Below are 22200 nucleotides of genomic sequence, written 5' to 3' on the forward strand. Positions count from 1 at the left end.
GTTTGTCAAGTTTAGTTCCTTCCCCACTACAGTAAGAGGCAGTGCAACTCTGGTGTGGGCCCAGTATGGACACCTGCAGGGATCCATGGGATTTGTAGTCCTGAGAGGCAACCCCTTTGGGGTCCATGGGTGCCAACAGAGGGTGTTGCAGGGAGAAGGACTCCCTTTTTAATGGGGCTTCCATCATTCAGTGCTATGGCATAGGATGTACTCCCGGGTCCAACATAAAAGAAGCTACTTGACCTCATCCAGGTGAGTCAGAATCGGGAGGCACAGGGTGAAGCTCACCTGGAGGAGAAGAAGGAGATATTGTAAATTGAAGATTGCTGTGTGGTCTGTGAAAGAGGAATTTGTGAATAAGAAAAACATTTATTTGCAGTCGGGACTGTCTTGGTGTGGTTGTGTCTGGGGTTTGGGGGCTCGGTGGCGCTCCATGGAGGTCACGGATTCTATCATTTGTTGGACAGTTTTCAGAAAAATTAATTGAAAAACTTGTATCATTCATGTGCTAAATTTGAATTTAAGGTGGTGTTTTAAGAGTTTGTCTGTAGCAAACCGGTTATCGGTCAGCATGCAGTCATTACTTTACCTTGTTTTTATCTCATTTAATTAATACATCTTTCTTGTCCACTTTATTTCCCAAAGGTGTGAAAGGACTTTTACTGAGTCGGCAGAGGGAGTATAAACTGGCAGCCCTACAGGCCAAACAAAGTGGGGACAATGAACTAGCAAAGAAATATTACATTATTGCTAAGGTAAATCTCTTTGTGTAACACTCAAGTGTTATTCCATTATTCATGGCTGCTGGGTGCTAATGCTTTTATCAGAGATTCCAGCTACAGTATTCTTGTAAGTCATTTGTGCTTGTCATGAGAGCCCATGCTCTTCCTCCATCATTTTGGTCATTACTTAGTTGACCAAGTCTATACATTAAAGTAGAACATGTATATGATATAGACCAGGGCTATGTAGGCATCTTCAGGAAATTATTGTAGCAATTCTTCAAATTGGATAACAATCTTTATTGAGTAAACATTATCTTATGACACTTTACAAGTTCAGTGGAACCTCATCCTGTGTGAGTGATACATAAGTTAGTTAGTGTAATAAGAGACCAAGACAAAGAAAAAGGTTTGGGGGGTTCCATCCTTTATGTTTGAAGTAAAGGTTGCTTGGTGCTCCGTGGAGTGGTCTGTTAAGATATAGTCCTTGCAGAGCAAACATGGTGGGTTTTTTATAGCTGAGGGAAAGGAAGAGGCGGGTCATCTGGAGGGGAAGTGGAAGTGAGTTCATCAGGGGGGCGTGGTCTGAGGCTGGAAGAGGCAGTGTGTTACTGCTCCTGTAAGTGTGGGAGAAAAGGCTTTAGCACACTTGATTGCCCCCCTGAACTTGCGTTCGTGCATTAGCTCGACCCCCCCACCCCCACTGCCTTCCAAGCATACGTGTGTGACATTAGTTAGTTATATACAGTAGTTGAAAATTATGCATAGTGAAACGTCCCTATGTGGTCCCTTGCTTTGGTTCTAAAGTACAGCAAGTCTGGTTTATCTATACCCTGCATTATGTTACAGTGGAGTGTGTGTGTGTATCTTATTTCTTTGTCCTAGAGCTAATCTACATAGATAGATAGATAGATACTTTATTAATCCCCATGGGGAAATTCACATACTCCAACAGCAGCATACTGATACAAAAAACAATATTAATTAAAGAGCAATAAAAACGCAGTGCAAGTTTAAAAAAAAAAAAAAAAATGCAAGGTGGAGAGTGCCAGGCAGGTATAACAGACAGTAACTTTGTATAATGTTAACGTTTACCCCTCCGGGTGGAATTGAAGAGTCGCATAGTGTGGGGCAGGAACGATCTCCTCAGTCTGTCAGTGGAGCAGGACGGTGACAGCAGTCTGTCGCTGAAGCTGCTCCTCTGTCTGGAGATGATCCTGTTCAGTGGATGCAGTGGATTCTCCATGATTGACAGGAGTCTGCTCAGCGCCCATCGCTCTGCCACGGATGTCAGACTGTCCAGCTCCGTGCCTACAATAGAGCCTGCCTTCCTCACCAGTTTGTCCAGGCGTGAGGCGTCCCTCTTCTTTATGCTGCCTCCCCAGCACACCACCGCATAGAAGAGGGCGCTCGCCACAACTGTCTGATAGAACATCTGCAGCATCTTATTGCAGATGTTGAAGGACGCCAGCCTTCTAAGGAAGTATAATTGGCTCTGTCCTCAATTGCACACATCATCAGTATTGGCAGTCCAGTCCAATTTATCATCCAGCTGCACTCCCAGGTATTTATAGGTCTGCACCATCTGCACACAGTCACCTCTGATGATCACGGGGTCAATGAGGGGCCTGGTCCTCCTAAAATCCACCACCAGTTCCTTGGTTTTGCTGGTGTTCAGTTGTAGGTGGTTTGAGTCGCACCATTTAACAAAGTCCTTGATTAGATTCCTATACTCCTCCACCTGCACACTCCTGATGCAGTCCACGATAGCAGTGTCATCAGCGAACATTTGTACGTGGCAGGACTCTGAGTGGTATTGTAAGTCCGATGTATATAATCTGAACAGGACCAGAGAACGTACAGTCCCCTGCGGCACTCCTGTGCTGCTGACCACAATGTCAGAGCTGCAGTTCTCGAGACGCATGTACTGAGGTCTGTCTGTAAGATAGTCCATGATCCATGCTACCAGGTATGAATCTACTCCCATCTCTGTCAGCTTGTCCCTAAGGAGCAGAGGTTGGATGGTGTTGAAGGCGCTAGAGAAGTCCAGAAACATAATTCTCCTTGGACTAAGGCAAGAGGCTGTCTTTGCAACCATTTAGTCATCGCTGTGAACCACATGCATGACCCATCACTCAATGATTGGCACCACTCCCATGATTCTTCGCACATTGTTGTCAGTGACGTCGTCCCAAGAGTCCGGTAAAGAATTTTCCTCTCCGTGATATGGAGGTCTTGTTTGTGCGTAGTGGTTGCAGGCCAGCATTCCGTTCCATCCAAGGCAAATGGGCAGACCACAGTTCTATAGACGTTCACATTCAGGTAGATCGGCATCCTCCAGTGACTTGGAGCCAATTCAGCCATGCGATATTGATCCCCCAGGGATGGAGCCACCATTGGAGCAGACAAGTGAGCCCAGGTACATGAATGGGGTGGCCTTGTTGAGTGGTTGGCCATCTGTGTGAATATTTCCATCCATGTGTTCTGTCTTCTTGATCTTGCCTTCTGATTGGAAAAGTCGTTTAAGACATCTTCGTAGTCTAATCTGGATGCAGTGTCTTTTTCTATGAATAGGAGAAGCCAACCCAGCGACTAATGTGCTCTACCTATTTTAGGAAGGAATTATACGGGCAAGCCTTTTTGGGCGATGAAGGTGGACTTTGGAATGTGTCCAAAGACGTACATATAAGGAATTTAACCTTGAAGAGGGATTTTAATAGGGTTCCTCTTAGAAGCATCTCATATATATATATATATATATATATATATATATATATGTCTCAGTCTGATTGTATGGGTGGTTACCTACCAGGCAACGCATGTGGTTGGTCTGCCAGTCGGCAAACATCTGCCACGGGCCCTCAGTTGCGAGAAGCAGATCGTAAAATGTTACATAGTTTACTGTCGCAGGCCACTTTCTTCGAGTTCATTACGTGTTTGTGGTAAGGTGAGATAGCGGTCCATGATGAGGTGCTAATTTTATTTAAAAAACAGTGCACTGTTGGCTTGAGACGGGCATAGGTGCATATGGTAGTGTGAACAAGCAACCCTAGGATGTTGATGGAGTGATTGGCGGAGCACACTTTAATGTGCAGACGTGTGCAGTTCGGCCAATTCCCTCATTAGTGCTCTGGGGTTTGTGATTGGGCAACTGCACACATTACAGGATGAAAGGAGTCTGAGTGGGACAGATGAAGCTTTGCTTCAACTTGCAAGGCTTCATTTACTTTAATTGCTGCAGAACATCTGTAGGTTGTAACCTAATTAGTTGTGCCCTTAAGAAGGCCCATTTGCAGTATTCTGATATTTCCTTTTTTTCCAATTGTTGCTAACCTCCTAAACTTAAAATTTAAACCTCTGGCAGTTTACAGCTTACCTTCTTACCATTTTAGGTCATTCATTGCAGTTCAACCGATTAAATTTGAAGAGAAACTGGAAAAACTGAGGTGTTGTAAAACCTTTGACTGGTAGTGTATAATTGTATGTGACAGCTAAATTTTGATTTGATTTACTGTGATAAAGAACAGAGGTAGCTACAAAGTACATTTTGTTTCTTTAGTACTCTTCCAAAATGTTTACCTAACTCGGAAGATTAACAAGCACGAAAACCTTTTCATTCATTTTCAGCTCATTTGTTCTTCTCTTCTGAAGTCAGTGTACCATAGCACAGTTTTAATTGGGGTGTAACCAAATCCAGCATCATAATCATCGAGTGCGAGGGAATTGTTTAAGTCAGATTGTACCAGAATTGCAGTGTTTTGAGTGCAATCTGGGGACAGGGATGATTATATCTACAAAAAAGAATTCCCATTTAGAACAGAAAAGCAGGAATTACGCAAACACTGTGAAGATGTTGTGAGGCGTGACCATCGCACTAGGGGAGCGGGAATGATACGCTGTAATGTTTGTGCTCGGGACATCGTGTGCCATATTGAACCGTTTTCTTCATTTTTTTTCATATTGAAAAAATAGGTTTATAAATAACCAGTGATCAGATTTGCAAGAAGAGTTAAGTAGAGCAAACCATAGACTTTAAAGAAAGTGTGGAGTCTGCAGTTTTGTTTCACAAGTATAGGTAAAATTGGGTATTTTGAATATTTTAATGTTTATTAATGAAATGAAAATGAAATGATCGGATACTTAATGAAAAAGCCATTCCAATAGTTTCCTTTCTCAGGATATTTTAATCATTTGCAGTTCCCTTTGTATTTTCTGGAATGAAAACGGGCTTAACTTTAATTATTATTGGCTGCCTACTTGCATTTTTTTTTTGGCTAGACGGGTTTAGGAGTGATGGAGTTTATTTTCATTTCTAAAGGAATGCTTATCTGAATAGTACATGTCTGATTTCTCGTTGTCTGTTGCTCATCCCTTCAACATTTTGTGTTCACTTTACAATTGCTAATGGACTGCACTGGGTGCAGCGTTCATGGCTTTGTCTGGATGATGTGACCTGCACTCTCAATGGAGTGTGATTTCAAAAAACGAGTTTTTACTGCAGAAATAGTTGTTTATGAACAGTTATTCAGTCTTTTGTGCACATAATAATAATAATAATAATACATTGTATTTATATAGCGCCTTTCCCATGCTCAAGGCACTTAATTATGGGTTCTTTAGGCAGAGGCAGCCTTAGGGGTGTGCGGGGCCTAGGGCTGACCAACCCCATGTGGAGCCAGTTACGTCAAACGCTGTTACCGGTATGTGTGAACTGTATAAACCTGCGTGTGAATTTAATAAAAATTATGTTAACATACACTGGATTTTCTCATTTCAGTATTCAGCTAAATTTTTGCAAGATAACACGTGGACTTTACAAAATATAACGAGATAATCTATTAAAAAAAGTGCAATTTATAATTCATGACAATACCAGTGTAGCTGCTGAAATATAAGGTGTCATCAGGCACGGGTAAGACGCGTGTCCAAAGAATTCTCAGAGTCCAAGAGTTCATTTTAAAGGTATTTAGTGAAAGTTAAAAGCAAATAATCCACACAAGAATAAAAGAAAAAAATAGTTACACACGTAGAATAAAAGGCAAAAAAAAAGGGAAAAATGTATCTTCTATAAACTTAGCTTTTCTTGAAAGACTTTAGTTATTTCTATACTTAAAGGTTCTTAATTTCTTCTTCTGTACGCCTTAGCGTACAGTGCGGTACTTAAATAAACAAGTTTTCTTTACTCGTTATTTCTCACATTCAAAGAGCCCGTAGGCCATCGAGCACTGCGGTCACATTTGTTCTTCTCTACTTAAAGGTTCTTAATTTCTTCTTCTCTACTTAAAGGTTCTTAGCTTCTTCTTCTGTACGCTTTACATACGGCACAACACATAAATTAAGTGCTGTTTTCTTACATATTTACTTCACACACTCAAAAGGCTCGTAAGCCGGTTGGCACATAGGCAAGTGCCCAGTTAAAAACCGTATGCTTCTACAAGGCAAGGCTGTCACTAACTAACTGAAGAATAATGTTTACTCCAAGCTGTTAGAAATGGTAAGAACATACCAATACAATTCTGTTTACGGGGGTTATAGGAACCTCCCATTATTTATGCATTGTCATCTAAGAAATATTCATGAATCTTATAGAACAAGGAAAATGGCTCTTACAACCAGGATAGTGCGAAATGTGATGCGGTACCTCTTCTAGAAAAGTTCCCAAATTGTAAGTATACTGTGAGTCTCGATATGCAGGATGTCGTAGTCATAACTCATGTTGATGTCATGTCAGCCGGTTATCATATTTTTGTTTATTAATATTCGGAAATGTTTATGGCCTACAAATAAAATGTGAGTTTCAGTGTTTCGACAGAAAGTTTGAAATTAACATAGAAGAGGTATCATCGTGAAATCTCTTACCGGTTTCCAGGGTTAGAGACGAAAATCCACTTTTCTTGCCTTCTGATTGGAAAAGTCGTTGAAGACATCTGCTTAGTCTAATCTGGATGCTGTGTCTTTTTCTATGAATAAGAGAAGCCAACCCAGCGACTAATGTGCTCTACCTATTTTAGGAAGGAATTATACGGGCAAGCCTTTTTGGGCGATGAAGGTGGACTTTGGAATGTGTCCAAAGACGTACATATAAGGAATTTAACCTTGAAGAGGGATTTTAATAGGGTTCCTCTTAGAAGCATCTCATATACAGTGGTGTGAAAAACTATTTGCCCCCTTCCTGATTTCTTATTCTTTTGCATGTTTGTCACACAAAATGTTTCTGATCATCAAACACGTTTAACCATTAGTCAAATATAACACAAGTAAACACAAAATGCAGTTTGTAAATGGTGGTGTTTATTATTTAGGGAGAAAAAAAAATCCAAACCTACATGGCCCTGTGTGAAAAAGTAATTGCCCCCTGAACCTAATAACTGGTTGGGCCACCCTTAGCAGCAATAACTGCAATCAAGCATTTGCGATAACTTGCAATGAGTCTTTTACAGCGCTCTGGAGGAATTTTGGCCCACTCATCTTTGCAAAATTGTTGTAATTCAGCTTTATTTGAAGGTTTTCTAGCATGAACCGCCTTTTTAAGGTTATGCCATAGCATCTCAATTGGATTCAGGTCAGGACTTTGACTAGACCACTCCAAAGTCTTCATTTTGTTTTTCTTCAGCCATTCGGAGGTGGATTTGCTGGTGTGTTTTGGGTCATTGTCCTGTTGCAGCACCCAAGATCGCTTCAGCTTGAGTTGACGAACAGATGGCCGGACATTCTCCTTCAGGATTTTTTGGTAGACAGTAGAATTCATGGTTCCATCTATCACAGCAAGCCTTCCAGGTCTTGAAGCAGCAAAACAACCCCAGACCATCACACTACCACCACCATATTTTACTGTTGGTATGATGTTCTTTTTCTGAAATGCTGTGTTCCTTTTACACCAGATGTAACGGGACATTTGCCTTCCAAAAAGTTCAACTTTTGTCTCATCAGTCCACAAGGTATTTTCCCAAAAGTCTTGGCAATCATTGAGATGTTTCTTAGCAAAATTGAGACGAGCCCTAATGTTCTTTTTGCTTAACAGTGGTTTGCGTCTTGGAAATCTGCCATGCAGGCCGTTTTTGCCCAGTCTCTTTCTTATGGTGGAGTCGTGAACACTGACCTTAATTGAGGCAAGTGAGGCCTGCAGTTCTTTAGACGTTGTCCTGGGGTCTTTTGTGACCTCTCGGATGAGTCGTCTCTGCGCTCTTGTGGTAATTTTGGTCGGCCGGCCACTCCTGGGAAGGTTCACCACTGTTCCATGTTTTTGCCATTTGTGGATAATGGCTCTCACTGTGGTTCGCTGGAGTCCCAAAGCTTTAGAAATGGCTTTATAACCTTTACCAGACTGATAGATCTCAATTACTTCTGTTCTCATTTGTTCCTGAATTTCTTTGGATCTTGGCATGATGTCTAGCTTTTGAGGTGCTTTTGGTCTACTTCTCTGTGTCAGGCAGCTCCTATTTAAGTGATTTCTTGATTGAAACAGGTGTGTCAGTAATCAGGCCTGGGGGTGGCTACGGAAATTGAACTCAGGTGTGATACACCACAGTTAGGTTATTTTTTAACAAGGGGGCAATTACTTTTTCACACAGGGCCATGTAGGTTTGGATTTTTTTTCTCCCTAAATAATAAAAACCATCATTTAAAAACTGCATTTTGTGTTTACTTGTGTTATATTTGACTAATGGTTAAATGTGTTTGATGATCAGAAACATTTTGTGTGACAAACATGCAAAAGAATAAGAAATCAGGAAGGGGGCAAATAGTTTTTCACACCACTGTATATATATATATATATATATATATATATATATATATATATATATATATAGATATACATATATAGATATACATATATAGATATATATATATATATATATATATATATATATATATATATATATATATATATATATATATATATTCATAGCATCCGTAGTCTTAGTCTGATTGTATGGGTGGTTACCTACCACGTAACGCATGTGGTTGGTCTGCCAGTCGGCAAACATCTGCCACGGGCCCTCAGTTGCGAGAAGCAGATCATAAAATGTTTCATAGTTTACTGTCCAATAATGCAAAAAGTATGCAACACGTGTTTCACCCTTATTTGGGCTCATCAGGCGTACGCACTCTACTGCTCCCCTTGCAGGGATCGAACCTCGGACGTCGACTGGCAAACCAACCACATGCATTACCTGGTAGGTAACTACCCATACAATCAGATCGAGACTCAGACTACGGATGCTATGAATGTAATTACTCCGATCTCCAGGGTGTCAAATAAACGAACCACACGCCGTGGCACAGCGTAAAGGGACTTCGTCTCGACTTCGAGGTGGTGAAGGGAGGCAAATTGAAATACTTGGGTTCAACAGTCCAAAGCAATGCAGAGTGCAGGCAGGGTGGACTGGGACAGGAGAAGAGTGACAGGAGTGACTTGTGATAGAAGAGTATCTGCAAGAGTTAAAACGGTAGTGAGACCAGCTATGTTGTATGGTTTGGAGACGTCGGCGCTAACAAAAAGACAGGGGGCAGATCTGGAAGTCGCAGTGTTGACTTTTACTTGGAGTAACGAAAGTAGAGAGGATTAGTAATGAGTATGTTAGAGGGACACCACAGGTACGACAATTTGGTGAGAAAATGAGAGGGGCTGGATTGAGCTGGTTTGGACATGTGCTATAGGGGAGATGAGGGGTACATTGGGAAAAGAATGTTGAGAATGGAACCGCTGGGCAAGTGGGAAAGAGGAAGGCCAAAGAGGAGGCTTATGAATGTGGTGAAGGAGGACATGAAAGCAGTTGTTGTGGCAGAAGATAATGTAAATGACAAGGATAGATAGAGACATATGATCCACCATGGCCCTTAATATGGGATCAATCAAAAGAAGAAGAAAGAAAGAAAAGATGACACTAGTATTTGGCATATATTTAATGAAGAAGCCAACTGAGGCACTGTAAAGGCATTTTGTTTCTTAATTCACACACTCTGATGTCCTTATTCCCTAATGCATTTGTGCATCTGGGCCTTCCCCTTCTTTTGTAACAAGTGAACTCAAATACATTATTTCAGTTCTGGCATTGTCTGACATACACAAGGACCTACAGACAGCAGACCATCTATTCATCCATCTATTCACAAACCCACTCAGCCAAGGTTTAGGTCAGCAGGCTCAACACAGAAGACCACACAGAATCAGATTTCCTTCTATAACTGCGTGCGTACAAGCACTCGCGCATGTTTGCACCAAATTACTTCTGAAGTGTGACATGGCAGTAGAGTACTTGGGTATCTTTTGGACAGTGGGAGAAAAGTCAAAAAAGCAGAGGAAGAACATTGCAGGCTCCACCAAGAAGGCAACCTTCTCATTCATTGTGCTATCAAACACCCTTCACATGTCAATTGTATGGCTTGGATACTACTAGATGTTTTTGATACAAAACGTTTTGTTCATTTGCAGAAATTTGACCCAGTGCTTGAATCTCTGGATAAAGGAGAACCCATAGACATCAATAATATAGCACCTCCTCCTGGTGAGTATCTGAAACAGATTCTGATGCCATGATAAATTCCTTCATTATATACTGTTGTAAGCTTACCAATGGGTTGGTCTAGTTCAAGGGTTCCCGACCTGGGGTGCGGTAAAGAACAAGGCTGTATCACGATTTGCCAAAATTTTAGTTTTGTGGTGCAATCAGTGTCTTGCAGTGTGCCATCATTTGTAGGCCATTGTACAATATGAAAAGAATCAAGCATTGTGCAGGCAATTGTCACCTCTGAATGAGCCGCAGAAATGCACGTTGTTGCGTGTTACATGCTGTGGGTGAAGCGTTTGTAAAGGCAAATAACTTTGTTTTTTTTTTAATTTGGAATTTGGATTTTATAGTGATATGTATTGTAGTGCAAGATCTAGTATTGATTTCTGTGCAAGCCCTGATCATGAAGCATCATTGACTTTGAGGTCTCATTGACATGTTTTACCAGTGGGGGAGAAGGGGGACTGAATTGGATGCAACACCTGCTGCTTAAATTTAACCCATCTCGCCTGTTGGTGGTCCTGGCAGTAGCGTAGCAATTTTAACTGTGTGGCACATTTGTTTTTGAACTACAGTGCCAGTGTTATCATTTGGGCAAAACTTGCCGACTGTGTTTCATTGCTTAGCAATGCGCCTGTTGCTTCAGGGGGGTCTCCAATTCAGTTCACCCAAATCCCTCGTTCGTTGATCATGTGTTATTTCCTCACGGTGCTTGATGCTTTTTGGGGTACCCCAGTTGCCCGATTGTCAATTGTTTATGTTAAGCTTCACAGGGGACACCTTTACAAGATTATTGAGTTTTATAACGGTAAATTGCTCAATTTATATGTACATTTTCTGCACTTGAGGCACTCTCCCCCACTGTAACCTATCGTCTATGGGGGAGGAGCGAAAGCTTTAGATTTGTCAAAAATTTCCATCTCCGGTTTTCGACGAATCTCCGCATTTTAGGGTCCCCTGATACCGAAAACATCGATATCTCGATGATGGGTGTGCGTCTGTCTTTGTGTCACAGTTTCTTGAGGACGGTCTAGAGCTAAAATGGCTGGATGGAAAAATACCAAACTTGAAACTTGTTATGATGATGTGCTGATTAGTTTTGGTGCCAAATCGTGCAAGAGAAAGAGGCACTCGAGGAACCCTCAAATACCGTAATTCAGCAATTAATTATGAAATCTTCTCATCAATTGCTAACGTAATGACCTATTTTATGATCAGGAAGATCAACATCAGAGTGGTAAATAATTACTGAAATGTCATACAGTACTTCAGGTAACTTGGTTCTGAGGACATAAAGCCTACCGACGCTCACGTCCAAATTTTTTTGTTGAGTTCAATTTGTTCACCCACAGTAGTGTATGTGGTTCAGGTTGTGGTTCAAAAAAAGGGAAATTTGACTTCATCTTCAAAGGTGATATTAATTTTGCCATTAAGGTGAGTGTAAATCAAACGTTTTATTGGGGTTGGGGGGTTTGCATTGAAGAGGTTGGGAACCACTGGCATAATTGGATTTTGGGAAAAAAAAAAAAAAAAAAGCAAAAATATTCTGCAGGTTTCCTAAACTCCATTTCCTTATTTTAAAATGGATTTTGTTACTTTAAAATGAACGTGGGGGCATGGTTGGAAACTCGTTAAGGGCAAATTTCACACAAAGTTTGAAAAGTTTTTCTTTGCACAAAGGACCAAAGACATGTGAAATAAGTATTAGGGTAGAGAGCGAGACTTTAGGGACCCTTAAATCGCTACATGATGTTATTTTGGAGAACCTCAGTGAATGTGATGGCTTGCATAGCCTGATCTTGTCACAATTGTTCTGTGATTAGTAGCTGGGTATGTTTTATATAACGTGTAATTATTTTAATGGTTTTTAATTAATGAAAAAGTGAAATTGAGTGCTGCTAAATTTTGTGTCCCTTTTCTTCCTTCAGGTGAGCTGGTGATGACCAGGTCTGTGCCAGTCACTCAGCCTACACCTCCAGCGTCTTCTCCCACACTACAAGCTACAGAAACAGGTAAATTAGGATGACGCCACTGCATTATTAAAATTGGATCTTAGATAATAGCCAGTGCTATATCTGTACATTAAAAACAAAAGGGTTTTTTTATTTTTTTATTTTGAAGATTAGAAATCTCAGTGCTTTATATGACACTAAAATAAAACTGATGGCATCAGTATAAAATATGCATGAGTGCAGGAGGTAGTTACACACCATATACATGGTGTGGCACCCGGCTGGGGTTCCTACCCAGCCGGGATGCCCGGGGAGACAGGAAGAGGGCTCATGCCTCCTCCAGACCACGAGGGGGCGACCGCCCTGGTTGTATTGGGGGCCCTGTGATACCTTGTGATTTCTGGTTATGGGGTATGGTGAAGGAGCATGTGTTTAGCAGGAAAGTCCGTGATATCAATGACCTGAAGGACAGAATGCAATACATTTTTGTGTAGCCCAAAATCACACAAGAAGTGCCGCAATGGGCTTTAACAGGCCCTATGTCTTAGGGAAAAAAAATGGAAGAAACCTTGGGAAAGGCAGTTCAAAGAGAGACCCCTTTCCTGGTAGGTTGGGCGTGCAGTGGGTGTTAAAGACAAATATGGACTGTGGGATCATCTATTCCTTGTAAAATGTGTGTCCGGGCTTTAAATGGTACTGTTGCTCGATGGTTTTTATGTGTTGAACATGATGGTGAACAGGTTAAGACATTCCTGTAAATCATTTTGCACATATGAAGTATGTTTTGTGAATAAATTGTTTCTGCCATTCAAATGTTAACATAATTTTGACTCACCCTGTAAAATATGCAATGGACTACAAAATGTAAATGTAGCATGTTTTTTTTTTTATATTACATCACCTTCATCTACAGATGTTGTTTAAGTGAAGATCAAATTTTGATAGACCACATATGTTAAAAAAGGAAAACCATTTCATGGCATGTACTTAATTTTTTTACATATCTTTATGCACTTTCTTTGTGTTTGGACAACCAGCATTCTGTCCATTGACCCATTTGCTTTCACTGAGAAAAGCTAAGGGGTCTGTGCCAGACAGGATCCTTAAAAAATGTATAGCCCAAGGACAGCTGAAAAATAGCGAATTAGCCCAAATCCTTTCAGAGATATTTCAGAGTGATAGAATGGGTGTGTACTATGATACAAAATGGAGAGGAGGGGTTGTCACCCTCAGAGATTTCAAAACAGTAAAGATCATAAACAAGTGCAAATCGTAGCAGGATGGGTGCAAGACAGATGTAAAATATGGTAAACATGTGTTAGGGTTTGAAGAATAGCCCAAAATACCACATTATTTTGAAAACAGGTAGCTAAAAAAAAAACACAGTCACAAAAGCCCATTTTTTACTGCGGACGACAATCAAAAATAACCCAACTGGGCGAGAAAATCATGGACCTGGCAACACTTGTGCCAGACAGTCTTTAACTTGCACACAAATGTGATAACACTTTACTACATGCAAAATATTTTTCTTCCTGCAAAAAAAGTAAATGAAGGTGAACAAATTTATGTAGAGGATGGTGAAAAGGTACAGGTACCTTCCTGGGGCTAGTGTGAAGTTGCTCTTAAACGATGTGAGGCCGTTCTGTTTTCGTGGATTATCAGTAAGTACAATGTCATTCCTGACTCCATGGATTGCTTTACTCTTGAATGGCTGGACTACTGACATTTTGCATGTTTAAGTGAAGCATAGTCTTAACTGTTTTAATTATCCAATCTCTGTAGCACTTCCCCCTGCCCCTCACAATGTGACTGAGGCCTTGCAGCAAAGAATGGAAAGGTACCAAAGTGCAGCTGCTCAAGCTAAAGCCAAAGGAGACGACCGCAAGGCTCGAATGCATGAGCGTATCATCAAGGTGAGGTGCAAGGGTATTGTTTCTCTATCTTACTGAAAGCTTCAGTACATTTTCTAAAATGTCTCATAATTTTCCAGATTATGTTGCTTATCTAATAATGCAAGAGAATGGGCAGCATAATCCAAATAAACAAAGAAGAGCCAAACTGTCTCAATATCAGAGTGCTTTGTGCTTGGGTTTGTTTGGATTTGGGATGTTTTATGGCTGCTGTAAATTTTCATGACCTTTCCCGTTTCTTTCTCATATCTATCTATCTATCTATCTATCTATCTATCTATCTATCTATCTATCTGTCTGTCTGTCTGTCTGTCTGTCTGTCTGTCTGTCTGTCTGTCTGTCTGTCTGTCTGTCTGTCTGTCTATATATATATATATATATATATATATATATATATATATATATATATATATATATATATATATATATACGCAGTGGACCCTTGCCTTACGAACTCAATTCGTTCGCGAGGGCTGGTTGTAACTCAAGTTGGTTGTAAGTCAAGACTATTTTTCCCATAAGAAATAATGGAAATACCCATAATGCGTTCCGAACCTCCCACAGCAACACTTACTTAACCTTTTCATAATAAAAAAGGGTTGTATAATGTGCATAATTTACCAAAACACCAATAATTTTTCTAATGTACTAACCAAAAAGTTATAAAAAGTGCCTAGCCTACCAGAAACAACAATTTCATACTGTACTCACCATTTAATTTGACATCTTTGGGATGCTGGAAGGGAGGAGGAGGAGAATGAAATGGAAGGTGGTTATTGTTTGGAAGGAGCCTCCTTATACTAATCTTTTCTTTGTAAAATTGTCAAGATGGTGGATTTCGACATGCTGTACATATTAGTGAGATCGGTCACACGAACACCACTGTCATATTTCCGCACAATTTCCTTCTTCGTTTCGATTGTGATCACTTTCTTTACCTTCGTTACCTTCTCTTCCTTCCTTAGCAATTATCGAAATAAATTATATAAATCACTGCACTGACCGAAATTATGTCCACAAACACATGTATCTGGACTCCGACTGACGCTTATGAACGCTCTTGGCTGTTTGTTTACAATCGCGCAAGCGGATACACGTGACCGCATTCAGGTTGTAACGCAAGATGTTGGTCGTAAATCAAAATAAAAATTTTGGTCGTTAATCAAGTTGTTCGCATGTCAGGCTGGTCGTATATCAAGGGTTGACTGTATATATATATATATATATATATATATATATATATATATATAATTCACTAAGACCATGGCAAGCAAGATGCAAGCAAGACAGAGCCCTGCCCGCCAACTCTAACCCTCCTCCTGCGTCCACCCTCACTCTCGAGGCATGCTTACTGCCTGCTCATGTGCCCGTCTCTGTAATGGCACTAGACTTTCTGTCTAATGTACTGGAGTGTAAGACTATCACAGCTGCTACCTCACAAACTGTCCTTATTCCCTGGATATCCCTGATCCCATCAGATTCAAATTTACCTTTTACTTTTACACGCAGACAATTTCCTGTTAGATTGGCCTTCGCAATGACAATTAATAAGGCACAGGGTCAAACTTTCAAAAAGATATGCCTGTATCTGCCAAGACCAGTTTTCAGTCATGGACAATTGTATTTTCATTTACTTACAGTCATATCCTCAAACCCACCCCATTTGGACAACTGTGTCTTTCAGGAAGTGTTCACCCATTAATAAATAATTATGCGGCGTATGCTACGCCGTGGGTTGGCTAGTCTATTATATAATGCCTTTTCTGTCTATCTGTCTGTCTGTCTGTCTGTCTGTCGTATAGTGCCTTTTCTTACTTTTTTTTCTGTTTTAGTTTTCTGTTACTTTAGGAACACACACAGTTTTATGACTTCTTATATAAGATTTTATTTATTTTCTCCAGCAATATCAAGATGCCATTCGGGCTCACAAAGCAGGAAGATCAGTCAATCTGTCGGAACTCCCAGTGCCACCAGGTATGTTTTCTTCTCTTGGGATTCAGTTTTGAAATTTTCTTTAAAGAAACATTGTTTGTGTAAAATAAGTGTAATGTATAAGAAAAATGTAAGATTTCATCTGCAGTGTCTAAGTGTGTTTTTGTTAAACTTGTTATCTGAGAACTGTTGGGGAATGGTGTGGACTGTTGTTCATTTTGTGTTTGAATTAATACAGTACAGTAGACCCTCAAGTTATGCAAGTTGCTGACAAAATTGAAACAGAAAATGGAAGAAAAAGAGGGCATCAATTGAAATAACATACATTTCAGAGTGATGTGTTTTATTGTATTCTTAAATTGTGTAAGTGGAGCCCGTCAGCCTGTTCATCAGTCTTAGTCACAGCTGCATAACTGAAATGTTTTTGCACTTTCAGACAGCAGTGCCAGAAGGAATGACACACCCAGTGGGTACCCACATTCACTCACATCCCCACCAGTGCAAAACGAGTCTCACATACCTTGGCACTATGATTCATTCACTGTGGCGCATGTGTGACTGGGATAAATGCCCCATACTGATCTCATTCTCTCACACTCACTGCTGCCCGTGGATTTGCAAGGAAGAGCGAAAGGCAGGCTTGATGTACACTAAAATGGCGTCATCTACAATGTGGCGACAAGAAGCAAGATGTGCTCCTCTGCATACTCTTGTGCTGTCTGCACTCAACCCAGAATGAGGTGGTGTGCAAATTAAAGAGTTCTCTGTCCTGCTCTACTCCCTCGAGCTTTCCTTCTTTCTCTCGTGCTACATAAATTGATCTGTCTTACTTGTGCTCTGGATCTTCTCATGTCTGGATGTAAAAAAAAAAAAAAACAACATTTTTGGGGCCGGGCCTGTTACAGCTGAAACCAGTAAGGTAGTATTTGGGGCTTGGCTGAATTCAGGCCAGCCTTTTTTTTTGGTCTTGCTTATTAGCTTATTTTGAAGACCTAACACCCATCCTTCCTTTTGTGAAGACTCTTAATTCATGGCATATTCATAAAATACATAGTAATGGGTAAAAGTTAAACCACGATTACATCCATTTTAGGAACAGTGCAAAGGATTGTCTAACGACATTTCACCATTTCCGAATTTTCACTATAATTGGAGCGTGGAAATGTAACCCTTGTGTAAGAGGAAAGTCTACTCTATTTCATTTTTATATGAACTATTTCAAGCAGCTTCTGTGGTTACGGTAATAAAATTAATCAATAATACTAGGAATTGCTGACTTCCAAATCATTTTTGAAGAGTAGATCATTTTTCTTTTGCTTATTACTATAAACAAATACAGTTTGTTGTGCTGCTTGTAAACATGATGTTCATGCCAGTAATTATTTTCCAGGATTCCCGCCCATCCAAGGCACAGATGGTTCAGGAGGAGATCAGAGCATAATGGGGGTGTTGGAGACGGCCATGAAACTGGCTAATCAACCTGAAGATGGGGAGGAGGATGAAGATGGTATTCAAGAGACAGGGAAGGTAGGAACAGTGTCATTTGTTTGGGAGAGTAGGGGTCTGGTACAGTGCACCATTTGTACAATTGTATTTTCTATTTAAAGGTAAACAAATTGATGCTCTAGAGAAATTCAACATACAAAGTGTCGTTATTCTTCTGTTTTAACACATTTAGGCTCAAAAAAGGGACATGTTAATCCTGTCTTATTTTAGTGAATATTAATTTGCAATTTGACATTGAGACATAGTGGAAGAGGGAGAGGTTAGGAGCAGGCGCAGATACAGTGCATTGTTTTTTTTTTTTTTTTTTTGTTCTTTATTTCGCCTTATACAATTTCTCGTATTAGGAATTTGTTAATTTTCGCATACCCCTTAGGGGTCAGAGTGCAGGGTCAGCCATTGTACAGCGCCCTTCGAGCAATTGAAGGTTAAGGGCAGTGATGGGGATTCGAACCGGCAACCTTTGGGATACCAGCGCAGATCCTTAGCCTCAGAGCCACTGCTCCGCCCATTGCCGCACCCACCACACAACACCCGAGCGAGTAGGACCCGAGTACAGCCATGCAACGGGTGACACCTCTTCACCACACTAGTTCAGACGGAGTGGAACAGTGTGAGTTTTTTTACGGTGGCTGGAGTGCCAATTCTGCCACCAACCCCCAAGTTTTTCCACTGCAGGTTGGAGGGCCTACATGCAGACATAACAATATTAAATTACCAAATATCAAGTTAAATGGGTTTAGCTCCTGATCCATTCTGTCACCAGTGTTCCTTTAATGCACTGGGTACTTTTCTCTACACATTCTGGGAATGTCACAGCTCTTTGGGTCTCAGTTGCTTTTGCACTCTTCTCCATTTTATCTTTCTCTATTCCTTGCTCTCCTACTCCTCTACTCCTTTTAGCTTCCTCTAATCTTTTTCTCTCTCTGTTCATCACCAACACATTATTTCAGTAGCTACAATATTATGTTTTGTTATGTTCCTTTTATCGTGGCCTGGAACCCCTACAGATTTTATTTTCTTCTCCAGCTTTCTGGAGTTTTTTTTTTGTTTTTTCTGTCCACCCTGGCCATCGGACCTTACTCCTTTTTTATGTTAACTAATGTTGTCTTATTTTAATTTCTTATTTTGTCTTTTATTTGTCTTTTCTTCATTATGTAAAGCACTTTGAGCTACTTTTTGTATGAAAATGTGCTATAGAAATAAATGTTGTTGTTTTTTTATGTGTCGTAGTTTTATTTCAATGTATGTTTTTTTCTGTTAACTTTGTTCTGCAGATTGTTCTGCAGATTTGTTCCTTGTATTTTGTGAGTGGAATCCCAAGAGGCAGACCACCCATACATTACTATTAAGGGGTTGTCTCCCTGAGCGTTTGCTTTTTTTTTTGTGGGTTTTCCGAGTGTTTTGCGAGTATTCTTCTGCTGGTTTTTTAAGTGCAATTGGCATGTAATGCATGGAGCACCTATTGCGATAGCCATGTCAGTCTGTCTGCATGAAGCAACTCAGCACTCAGTGGAGCAACCTTATTGAAATATCCATCCATCATCCAACATGTTATATCCTAACTACAGGGTCACGGGAGTCTGCAGGAGCCAATCCCAGCACACACACACACACACACACACACAACCCTAAGCACACACTAGGGACAATTTAGAATCGCCAATGCACCTAACCTGCTTGTCTTTGGACTGTGGGAGGAAACCGGAGCACCCGGAGGAACACAGGGAGAACATGCAAACTCCACGCATGGAGGACCCGGGAACCGAACCCGGGTCTCCTAACTGAGAGGCAGCAGCGCTACCCACTGTGCCACCCTTATTGAAATATGGTACACTTATTCTTAAAGGAAATTTGGCAAGATAGTTCCATTTTTGTGGAGATGTCTCCAAAAGGTTTTGAAATTTTAAAACCCCCTGTTGAAAAGTATTGGTGAATTTGTGAACTTGTCTACCTTAACACGGAGAAACATTCTGTGTGACTTAAAGGACAAGTTACTGTTTCAGTTTTACTTTGAAAGTGGTTACATTCACTGTATATTGTGTATATTCTCCTCTTTTACTCAGCTGACTGCTTATTGGATCCCCAGTACAAGTTAGTCAAACTGCAGAGGAGGCACAAAGCACTTATAGAGAAACACACACACAAGAAGGGTTGCATATTTGGACATGAGTGGAAGAGAAACGAAGTTCTATGAGCATCACTCTAGAAACATAGCCTGAAGTACATGTCCTTTTTTTTTCCTGTGTTCTTGCTGCTGACAAAAATCCTCGCCAGATTTGGAGAATCTCCACCATCAGTCATGGAGGGGCTATCTCATTTGCTTAAACTGCCCATGGCGACCCATCGCAAGACTCTTGCAAACTGTGCGCAACCCATTCCTAATAAATACAGTGTTGATTCACGACTCAATATCACAACCCAAAAGCTGGCAACTCACAACCCAGAATCAGTCAAGAACCTTGGTTTAAGAAAACTGTGCATTATGAGCCTATGAACCACCTCATGGCTGTACTACCTGTATTTTGTCTTTTTTAGAATCCCTTTTGTTATTAAAAAAATATATTTAGTCAGAGGCTTTCAATTGATGCCATTTTCACATCACCTGATTTGAAATGTTCTGTACATGAAAGCTATTGAGCCCCCATAAACCTATTTGTGCTCCGTATTGAACTACATGACATTGTAAAGAGCTGTTGAAAAGCAGGTGTGTAGCATGGAGTCTATTTCTACTTCCTCTTCTTCATCTTCCTCTTCTTTTTCTTCCTTTAGCTATTTCCAGTTTCTGTGGGGTCACTTTTGTTTTTTGACCAGACTTCTTCAGTCGAGGTTTCGGCATGCTTTTACGGCTGGATGCCTTACCTGATGCCACCCCTTCCCATTTATCCGACCATGTCTACTAACACGTATGGAAAGAACAAATAATGGAACAAACTTTCTTTCTTTTTAGGCGGAAATTTAATTTTTTTACAGAAGCTCAATAAATAGATAAATATTTACACACACTATGGTCTGAACACATACTAGAATGACTAAACACAAACAAAGAAAACTTCTGACTTGGCAGTCCCAATCCCAGTGAGGCTCTATACATGCCTATGGCTGTTGGTATAAAGGAGGCCCCATCACATTTCTTGACACATTTCTGCTGAATAACTCATTGGCTGAAAGTCCTCAGTGTCATATTCTATTATCACCGTTATTTTTGAAGTTGACTCCCTGTTGCAAAAATATGCATTAAACAAAAATGTGAGAATGTCCTGTTTGAAGAATTAACCAAAAAATCTGAAATGCTCCAACTTTCATATTAGTTAACTAAGTCCTCGAAAGAAACCCGAATGTTACACCATGTGTGTATTTTATAAGGTGTTGATTACATTTGCTTCTGTTTTTAGATATCGGTTTCTGAATAGTGGATTGGGACTTCTTCACCTTAGAACTGCAATACATTTTTGCTCTTTTGAGCATTTTTTGTTTGTGTTTATCTAAATGGATGTATGGGCGACAAAAGATCTTTTCATTTTGGTGCTTTTCAGGAAGAATAGTGCATTACTTGAATAAAGTGTAAAGTAACCAATATTTTTGGCCAAATCTGTAAATACATGGCACTTTTATAAATCACTTTGGTTACCAATTGTTGACTTCTGGGCCTGGATTTATTTATTTCTTGATATTTTTTATTTTGTTCTTTTGGCCTGTGTGGTATTTTGCCCTTAGAACCCTTGCAGATTTTGTTTTTGTTTTCTCCAGCTTAACTAGAATTTTTCTTTTTTCTGTCCTCCCAGTCATCTGACCTGTTCACTGGACTCATCATTAGGGAATTACATTATGATATTGTATATACGGACATTACCCTTCTACTAATTATACTTCTGTTTTATATGGTCATATGATTTTTTTTTCTTTGTTACTGATTCGTTAATGTTCTTATGTAATCATCTTCTTTTCTTGGAACTTTCGCTTTGACATCATGTAAAGCACTTTGAGCAACATTCGTTGTATGAAGATGTGCTACAGAAATAAATGTTGTTGTTTTGGTTATTTAGCCCGCTGGTCATCCCGTTACAGCAAAGTCACCTGGGTCAGCTCAGCCAGTCCAGTCCAAAGGAGGAGCACCTGCTGTTGGGCAAGGAAATGCTAAACCTACTCTGAAGCTCGGCACAAAAGGTGACTATTTTTTAATATTAAAATGTTTCTGGTTTTACTTTTTGAAGTGTAGCTCCATGTGGTTCAGCATGTAGGCCATTGGTGGCTTTCATTCCAGAGTAATGAGTTCTTGTTTCTACTTGTTACGTTAACATTGTAACCTCATATGTGACTGGCAATAGGGGGTGAAAGTGGGACTAATCATTGTTGGCTAATCATTTCTTGCCTGAGAAGTAGTGAATTGTTAGAACATGCTTTAGGAAAGTTGAATTAACCACGTGGATTCCCATGCTTGAATAAAACAAAATCCTGACTTTGACAGGACACATACTGTGTATTTTACCCCTTTTTTTTAAGTTCATTTTTAAGTACCTGATCAAATTCTGTACTTATTTCAGCCCAGCAACAGCTAGAGTTCCTTGAGGGTCGTAAAAAGCAGTTGATGCAGGCAGCACTGCGATCTAAACAGAAGAATGACCTGGAAGGTGCAAAGCAGCACTTGCGAAACGCCAAGGGACTC

General features: G+C 40.2%; 1 protein-coding gene across 9 annotated transcripts in view; it reads left to right on the forward strand.

Annotated features, from left to right (window-relative positions):
• The window catches only part of cc2d1a (coiled-coil and C2 domain containing 1A), a 96773-nt gene that overhangs the window by 39367 nt on the left and 35206 nt on the right, over positions 1-22200 (forward strand). For all 9 annotated transcript variants that reach the window (XR_007933773.1, XR_007933774.1, XR_007933775.1 and 6 more), the window contains exons 7-14: positions 646-755; positions 10159-10231; positions 12163-12246; positions 13972-14102; positions 16001-16073; positions 17422-17558; positions 21581-21701; positions 22079-22200. The exon at positions 22079-22200 is cut by the window's right edge and continues 51 nt beyond it. Coding sequence is in view for 2 of the 9 variants with exons in the window: in XM_028822562.2 (XP_028678395.2) it covers positions 646-755; positions 10159-10231; positions 12163-12246; positions 13972-14102; positions 16001-16073; positions 17422-17558; positions 21581-21701; positions 22079-22200 (851 nt within the window). In the remaining 7 variants the exon portion in view is untranslated. The remainder of the gene's footprint in view (positions 1-645; positions 756-10158; positions 10232-12162; positions 12247-13971; positions 14103-16000; positions 16074-17421; positions 17559-21580; positions 21702-22078) is intronic.

The sequence above is a fragment of the Erpetoichthys calabaricus genome, chromosome 17 (genome assembly GCF_900747795.2).
Source record: "Erpetoichthys calabaricus chromosome 17, fErpCal1.3, whole genome shotgun sequence".
Lineage (NCBI taxonomy): Eukaryota > Metazoa > Chordata > Cladistia > Polypteriformes > Polypteridae > Erpetoichthys > Erpetoichthys calabaricus.